Source organism: Pseudorasbora parva, chromosome 1 (genome assembly GCF_024679245.1).
Source record: "Pseudorasbora parva isolate DD20220531a chromosome 1, ASM2467924v1, whole genome shotgun sequence".
In the NCBI taxonomy this organism is placed as follows: domain Eukaryota; kingdom Metazoa; phylum Chordata; class Actinopteri; order Cypriniformes; family Gobionidae; genus Pseudorasbora; species Pseudorasbora parva.
In genome coordinates, this window is record NC_090172.1 from 6,418,285 (window position 1) to 6,427,489 (window position 9,205).

The following is a 9,205-nucleotide window of genomic DNA, read 5'->3' on the forward strand; positions in this document are numbered from 1 at the left end:
CAGATCCATTTCAGCTGTTGGCTCTGGAACAGCCGGATCCATCCAGAAAAGCATTTGGAAGGATTCATTAATCTTTTTCAGCATCCACTCGGTGGTAGTTTCTGAAAAACAAATAATGTGTTATTAGAAACATCTCAAACCACAGATTAGACATGAATAATTAGTCTGACTGGAAAGACATTTCTGTTTGCTTCTTATTGTTATGTTGCATCTCAAATGCTCTGTTGACATCAGGGTTGGGAAGGACACATTTAAAGTGTATTTCACAAAAAAGTACAAAATACATGCTTTAAAATGTAATTTGCAACATATTTCATAAGATAACACAAGTTTTGTAACTTAATCTAAATAAATACTTTGGTGATATTTGCGTCACCAGAGTAATTTTTCTAGAAATAAAATGCATAAATCTCTCGTCTCAGGGGGATATGAGAGGGGAGCACGATCATTCGAATATACTCCAGGGTTTCTACTCATAGAAAGCCATATGCTAATCGCTGAAGTAACACTTTAATTAAGGCATGTAACACAAAGGGACCACCAAACATAGGACCGGGTTTTCCTCTGCAAATTATTTTAAACAACATTAGTTGTCCACAATATTTACGGAAGCAAAAAAATGCTGACAATCATAAGAAATAAAATAAACTTTTTGAATTGAATTTCTGTTTGCATCTCATTTGTTCTGCACACACACAGTTCAGTAATTTACAGGAGAGACAACCGCATTTAAAAAAACTATAGAGTGTGTACGGAACAGAACTGAACAACTAGTTTTTAATAACGTTAAATCCAGTCGTCACTCCTGAAACTTTACAGTGTGTGCGTGGACATTGTGATGTTGACTCTCAAATGCTCTGTTGACATTCACCTCCTGGGCCGTTCATTTCAGGAGAAGCATCACTAACATCAACCTTCCAACCAGACACAGGTTCAGTGTCAGGCGGATCCAACGGGAAATACTTTTTGAAGAAAGCACTCATTTTCTTCTCTTTAGTACTTTCTGAAAAAAGAAGAAAACAAATAACATGTTATTAGAAACATCACTAACTGCAGGTCAAAAATAAATAATTTGTCTAACTTGAAAGAAATTTCTGTTTGCATCTCATTTGTTCTGCACACACACAGTTCAGTAATTTACAGGAGAGACAACCGCATTTACAAAAACTATACACAGTGTGTACGAACAGAACTGAACAACTAGTTGTTAATGACGTTAAATGCGGTCGTCACTACTGAAACTGTACAGTGTGTGTGTGGACATTGTGATGTAGACTCTCAAATGCTCTTTTGACATTCACCTCCTGGGCCGCTCATTTCAGGAGAAGCCTTCACACCATCACTGATGTCCACCTTGCGATCTTCTGCAGACACAGGTTCAGTGTCAGGCGGATCCAACGGGAAGTACTTCTTTAAGATAGCACTCATTTTCTTGTCTTTAGTACTTTCTGAAAAAAGAAGAAAACAAATAATATGTTATTAGAAACATCACTAATCACAGATCAAAAATGAATAATTTGTCTAACTTGAAAGAAATTTCTGTTTGCATCTCAATCGTTCTGCACACACACAATTCAGTAATTCACAGCAGTGATGACCACATTTACTCAAACTACACTCAATGTGTATGGAACAGAACTGATAGTTGTTAATGACGTTAAATGTGGTCATCCCTCCTAAAATTGTGATGTTTCATCTCAAATGCTCTATTGACATTCACCTCCTGGGCCGCTCATTTCAGGAGAAGCCTTCATGCCATCACTGACGTCCACCTTGCGATCTTCTGCAGACACAGGTTCAGTGTCAGGCGGATCCAACGGGAAATGCTTTTTGAAGAAAGCACTTATTTTCTTCTCTTTAGTACTTTCTGAAAAAAGAAGAAAACAAATAATATGTTATTAGAAACATCACTAACTGCAGGTCAAAAATGAATAATTTGTCTAACTTGAAAAAAAAATCTGTTCGCATCTCAAACGTTCTGCACACACACAATTCAGTAATTCACAGCAGTGACGACCACATTTACAAAAACTACACTCAGTGTGTACGGAACAGAACTGAACAACTAGTTGTTAATGACGTTAAATGCGGTCGTCACTCCTGAAACTTGACAGTGTGTGCGTGGACATTGTGATGTTGACTCTCAAATGCTCTTTTGACATTCACCTCCTGGGCCGTTCATTTCAGGAGAAGCCTTCATGCCATCACTGACGTCCACCTTGCGATCTTCTGCAGACACAGGTTCAGTGTCAGGCGGATCCAACGGGAAATACTTCTTTAAGAAAGCACTCATTTTCTTGTCTTTAGTACTTTCTGGAAAAAGAAGAAAACAAATAACATGTTATTAGAAACATCACTAACTGCAGGTCAAAAATTAATAATTTGTTTAACTTGAAAGAAATTTCTGTTTGCATCTCAAACGTTCTGCACACACACAATTCAGTAATGTACAGCAGTGACGACCACATTTACTCAAACTACACTCAATGGCCCTCATTTATCAAAAGTGCGTACACCAAATTTCCAGCATACACCTTGCGTACACCCAAACCCACGGTGACTTTGAGATTTATCAATATGGACGTTGGCGTACGGCACGCTCAAATCCTCCGCCAGCTCAGGAGGTGGTGTACGCACGTTTGAGTTAGTGGGAAAATGCGCAGAAAAACAATTCCTAACACCACAAAACGCACTGACAAGATATGCTATATTATGAAAAACCACAACAACAACATTCAGTATTTTTGTGCAACATGAATGTCAATATTTAATTTGTGTGACTTTATCAAAGCGTTTGATTTGTAGGCTTCCTCCAGTCGCGAGCCTGTGCGCTTTACCTGACGTTTCAGGCCCGCCTGGCCCGGCAGCTGCGCACGGACTGGGACTAAAATAATTCAGACTGACAAAATAATAAAAATGACCTTCTTCTTTTAAATAATAATAAAATCAATAAAAACGACATTCTTCTTCTAAATAACAAGCGTCATTAAGAATAATAATAAGAAGAATAATAATAAGAATAATAATAATAAGAATCTTACAAATCGTCATGTAATTATTAATGTGAATGAATGGTACTCCACATCACATCATCATCACTGTCGTACACCCCAATACATGTGCCGTGATACGAAATTAAATGCTAATTGTTTCAAAAGGTGCTGTAAAATAATGCATTGTGATGGTAATTTATCATCCAAACAGCTTTAAACTGCTGGAGTGCGCTTCTCAACCCCCACACTATTAACAGTACTCGTAATTTGGGTCCATATTTTGTTTTTGTGCGTGCCTTTATTCCCACTCTTTATACTCTTAAATAAAAATTTCGGTTTTTTTTCCTACTTCCCTGGTGATCTCGATGGCGCACGTCTCAATCATCTCACTAGTTCAGTAGTCAGAGCACTGAGTCAGCCCATTGACTTATGTCCTAATCAGTGCCCTGACTAGTGGACTAGTGAGATGATTGAGCGCGCCCGATCTCCACGTCGGAGAAGTTTTGCTTCTTTGCCATCTTCTGTTTGTCCATGGCGTAAAATGAGGGCGTGGGGGAGGCGGAGACTTGAATATATAGGGGCGTGTTATTCTAATGACGATCGTTTTCACCCGCCACATTTATCAAGGGCAAGTATTGCGTACACCTGGATTGCAGAGGTGCGCACAGCTTCATAAATCAGGCGGTGAGAGGAGTGTAAGCATAATCTTACGCCAACATATACACCCGTTTCTACGCAAGATTGATAAATGAGGGCCAATGTGTACGGAACAGAACTGATAGTTGTTAATGACGTTAAATGTGGTCATCCCTCCTAAAATTGTGATGTTTCATCTCAAATGCTCTTTTGACATTCACCTCCTGGGCCGCTCATTTCAGGAGAAGCCTTCACACCATCACTGACGTCCACCTTGCGATCTTCTGCAGACACAGGTTCAGTGTCAGGCGGATCCAACGGGAAATACTTCTTTAAGATAGCACTCATTTTCTTGTCTTTAGTACTTTCTGAAAAAAGAAGAAAACAAATAATATGTTATTAGAAACATCACTAACTGCAGGTCAAAAATTAATAATTTGTTTAACTTGAAAGAAATTTCTGTTTGCATCTCAAATGTTCTGCACACACACAGTTTAGTAATTTACAGGAGAGACAACTGCATTTACAAAAACTATACACAGTGTGTACGGAACAGAACTGAACAACTAGTTGTTAATGACGTTAAATGCGGTCGTCACTACTGAAACTTGACAGTGTGTGCGTGGACATTGTGATGTTGACTCTCAAATGCTCTTTTGACATTCACCTCCTGGGCCGCTCATTTCAGGAGAAGCCTTCACACCATCACTGATGTCCACCTTCCGATCTTCTGCAGACACAGGTTCAGTGTCAGGCGGATCCAACGGGAAGTACTTTTTGAAGAAAGCACTTATTTTCTTCTCTTTAGTAATTTCTGAAAAAAGAAGAAAACAAATAACATGTTATTAGAAACATCACTAACTGCAGGTCAAAAATTAATAATTTGTCTAACTTGAAAGAAATTTCTGTTCGCATCTCAATTGTTCTGCACACATAGTTCAGTAATTCACAGCAGTGACGACCACATTTACAAAAACTACACTCAGTGTGTACGGAACAGAACTGAACAACTAGTTGTTAATGACGTTAAATGCGGTCGTCACTCCTGAAACTTGACAGTGTGTGCGTGGACATTGTGATGTTGACTCTCAAATGCTCTTTTGACATTCACCTCCTGGGCCGCTCATTTCAGGAGAAGCCTTCACACCATCACTGACGTCCACCTTGCGATCTTCTGCAGACACAGGTTCAGTGTCAGGCGGATCCAACGGGAAATACTTCTTTAAGAAAGCACTCATTTTCTTGTCTTTAGTACTTTCTGAAAAAAGAAGAAAACAAATAACATGTTATTAGAAACATCACTAATCACAGATCAAAAATGAATAATTAGTCAAACTTGAAAGAAATTTTTGTTTGCATCTCAATCGTTCTGCACACATAGTTCAGTAATTTACAGCAGTGACGACCACAATTACAAAAAAACTATACGCAGTGTGTACGGAACAGAACTGAACAACTATTTGTTAACGATGTACAATGAGAGATATAAGAGATGACAGATGATAAGACCAGAGATTTATCTCGTCTGTATGTGCAGTGCAAGGAATCACAGGTAAAGTAGTATGAGCCTTGACTTATTAGTGTTGCCAGATCTTGCAAGCAAATCAGCAGAAAAGCTCATAAAAACTAAATAAATTAAATACTGCAACCCACAGCAGAAGACATTAATAACGGCATAAACTTGAACGCTGTATGAGCCAAGCTTAAATAAAATGATATAAAAACTGCTTGGACATGGCAACACAGCGAGAGTGCGCTCTGAAGTTCAGGAGTAAGTTGTGGTCCGTATACACATGGAATGATCATTTTGGGAACTCACTCCTGCATGTAAATGTATTTATAACGCCTGAAACATTACAGTGTGTGCGTGGACATTGTAATATTGACTCTCTAATGCTCTATTGACATTCACCTCCTGGGCCGCTCATTTCAGGAGAGGCATTCATGCCATCACTGACATCCACCTTCCGATCTTCCGCAGACACAGGTTCAGTGTCAGGAACGTTTGCATCTGGGACACACGACTCCTTGGGTTCGACCAGATCCAATTCAGGTTCCGTTACGGGATCACACAAAGGCTCAGCCGGATCGATCGGAAAATACTTTTGTAAGCAAGCACTCATTTTCTTAATCACTTTAGTAAAAAGAAGAAGAAAACAAATTATCTTTTATTAGAAACATCACTAACCACAGATCAAAAATGAATAATTAGCCCAACTTGAAATACATTTCTGTTTGCATCTTATTCGTTCTGCACACACACAGTTCAGTAATTTACGGGATTGACGACCGCATTTACAAAAACTATACACAGTGTGTTTGAACTAAACTGAACAGCTGGTTGTTAATGACGTTAAATGCGGTCGTCACTCCTGAAACTTTACAGTTTGTACGTGGCCATTGTAATGTTGCATCTCAAATGCTCTGTTGACATTCACCTCTTTTAGGGCTGTACTTTTTGTTCTCTGGCACTTCTGCTGGCCAGCGGACAGTAACCAGATTGACTTCAGGTTCAGGAGCCGGATTCATCCAAAAAAGTGTTCTGAAGAATCCACTCATTTTTCTCGCCATCCACTCGGTGGTAGTTTCTGAAAAACAAATAATGTGTTATTAGAAACATCTCAAACCACAGATTAGACATGAATAATTAGTCGGACTGGAAAGACATTTCTGTTTGCTTCTTATTGTAATGTTGCATCTCAAATGCTCTGTTGACATCAGGGTTGGGAAGGACACTTTTAAAGTGTATTTCACTAAAATCCATTGAATTAGATAAACAGGGTAAATGTACTCTTTTTGTCTTCTGGGAAACATAGTTATTAGTTTCTGAGGGCAGTACTCAATGAAAAAAAAAGATCTTTAAACAACAAAAGATAAATGTACACATCATGTCACTAAATATAATAATAAAAAAAGGTAATTGTGACTTTTTATGTTACAATTTTGCCTTTTCTCAGAACCGTGAGATTTAAACTTACAATTGCATGTTATAAAGTCAGAATTATAACATGAGATAAACAGACATAAATAGACATTTATAAATATGTATAAATTCAGTAATTTTGTCTTGTTGGCTATAAGTAAGCATCTATTATATGAATTGGCTTATTCAGGACAGTCCTAAATAAAAGTAACATGCAATTTTTATGATCCTAGATCCCTCTTATTTTGCTAATATTATAATGAAATGAATTAATGAAATGTTGCATATTCTGCAAGGAGTATGAAGAAGTATGAGCAGAACTGTATCTTAGGATGCTTTTGGAGACTGTCAGAGTCTGAGAATCCCCAATTGCTTTTTACATTAATTGCCGTAACACTTTAAATTAATCTTTAATGAAATAAATGACAAGCAATCACTGTGGCAATCTAAAGAAAATATTGGATGTGACATTAACTCATTTGATTACCACCCATTTAAAATATAAATGTTGTATTTTAAACACATAACTAGCTTACATCCGGAAACCAGGTTGACGTTCTCATTCAATTTGTGTTTATTACAATTTAAATTAAACTGCTATCAGAGGTGACTGTGTCTAAGACCCTGTTTACACCTGGTATAAAGATGTGTTTCAGTCGATCAGATCACAAGTGGACGACACTCATTACAGGTGAAACAGTTTGAGCTTGTCCATTTTTGACCACTTCTGGAGGTATTCAGAAACACATCTGTCCTAATGCGTTAACATTATGGGAAGTGCAGGATTTAAACTTTTGAGTGGAGACACAAGCTTGGTTTGAAGATGAAAAAACATACCAAGCACAATTCGTCGCGGCTGTCAGAGCAGAAATGAAAGCTGCTGCTCTGCGAATGTTCTTTGGTTTTATCTGGTTGGTTTCATATGTAAATTGTGTGAGCATATTTCATCCAAATCCCGCCCACAGACCCTCCCCTCAAAGACATCAGGACAGAAGTGGTTGAAAGTGGACAAAAGAGACGGATTCAAACACGGTGTAAACGGGAATGTGTTTCCCTCGTATGACGAATGACCAGAACGCATCTTAATACCAGGTGTAAACCGGGCCAAATTAATGTCCATATGTCAGAAATGTACACAACACAAATCATGCAGTTTGCTAACATCATGTATTAATTTAAGCAGAAATAATGATATCATTAAAAAAAGTTGTGATCATCATAATGATTACTGCAAGTTATATGGAAAAGTTGTGAGTGGTGCATATTGAGCATTCACCTGTCGAGTTACAGGTTATGTCGATCTGCAGATCCTCGCCCTCTAAAGCGGCGTGACTGACTGACATGCAATCACCGTCCACCTCCAGCTGTGCGGTTATGTCGCCCGGTGAGCACCCGAGAAGCTCGTAGATGCTGTCGGTGACCATAAAGTCCACCTGCATATTCTCCTCATCCGGGACCCAGACACTGTCAATGCAGAACAACTCACCGTTCACATAGACCTCCAGAGGCACCTCTCTGCAGTTTAAATTTGAAGCCATTGTTTTGTATGCTGATCAAATCAAATCCAACGGAAACAGGTGATATCAGATCAGATGTACAAAACTGTATGTGTGATGCTCAGCACCCTGTGTGGCTGTACAGTGCGAGTCTATTCTGTGAGTATGCACGCTGAATGGAGACTGTATAAAATGATGGTGCGTGTAAAGTTGTTTCTAAAGTTAATATCGGTAGGTTATTGCTGTAAAATATCGGTAGTCAGATGTGTAGCTCAAAATCGCTCGGATTATAGCTGTGCTGAAGAAACTTCAAGTGAGAGTGTTTATAGTAAATGCCGTCTGTGACGCAAGTGCTGTCTGTGACGCAATAATACTTGACGTTCCACGCTTTTCTCATAGAAACGGATTGATTGACAGTAGCAGGTTTATGTTGTTGCTGACTCACTAATGATCATCTATTATTATTAATGTAAAATAAATAATTTAACACAATTTCCTATACTCAGATTACATTTACTGACTGGATTTTAATCACCGGGTGGGTAAATAGAAAATGTAACGTTACCAGTTTTCCAGTCAGTGTATGCGATGCAGACTCTCCCTCCAGCGCCACAATATTTAACACACACAGAAAACACAAAACATTTATTTACTAGATTTTTTAAAGGCCGAATTGTGAAGGCTGAATTAAATGGGATGATAAAAACATAGCGTAAATTAATAAATTGCCTTGCAAGTTGTCCAGTCCTCCTCGCGAGCTACATGAACACCAAAACAAACAAGTGTAGTCCGATTCACGAGCAAATGACTCATTTGAGCAGATTCTTTTCATGACTCGTTTTATTTTCACTCACGTAACGTTACACTGGTTTTAATCTTGAATCAGCTCTAACGAATACGAAACGAATCCTTCTGAATGAACTTGAGGAATTCGTCAAAGCAAATTTTAAATCAACAGTTGACACACTGAACCGATTCGCAAGTTAAAGAAAGCTCTTTCACAGGACAACTAACGTTACAGATACTATATCTGTCCCACCCACTTTTTAAAACAAAGTTACGCCACTGGTGACTGTACATTTATTTGCCTGTTATGTGTTTTATATTGTTGAGTGGGTAGGTTAGGGTAGGAGTTGAGTTAGTTGCTCCAATATAAA

General features: G+C 38.4%; 1 protein-coding gene across 1 annotated transcript; it reads right to left on the minus strand.

Annotated features, from left to right (window-relative positions):
- Positions 1 to 1,706: 1,706 nt before the first annotated feature.
- On the minus strand, positions 1,707 to 8,684 carry LOC137082566 (titin-like). Its single transcript, XM_067447827.1, has 9 exons — positions 8,614 to 8,684; positions 7,829 to 8,016; positions 6,068 to 6,217; positions 5,542 to 5,763; positions 4,741 to 4,887; positions 4,297 to 4,443; positions 3,851 to 3,997; positions 2,167 to 2,313; positions 1,707 to 1,867 (listed from the first exon to the last, which is right to left on the minus strand). Exons 2-9 carry the CDS (start codon positions 7,989 to 7,991, stop codon positions 1,707 to 1,709), a joined length of 1,284 nt encoding a protein of 427 aa, XP_067303928.1. The 5' UTR covers positions 7,992 to 8,016; positions 8,614 to 8,684.
- Between the last annotated feature and the right edge of the window lie 521 nt (positions 8,685 to 9,205).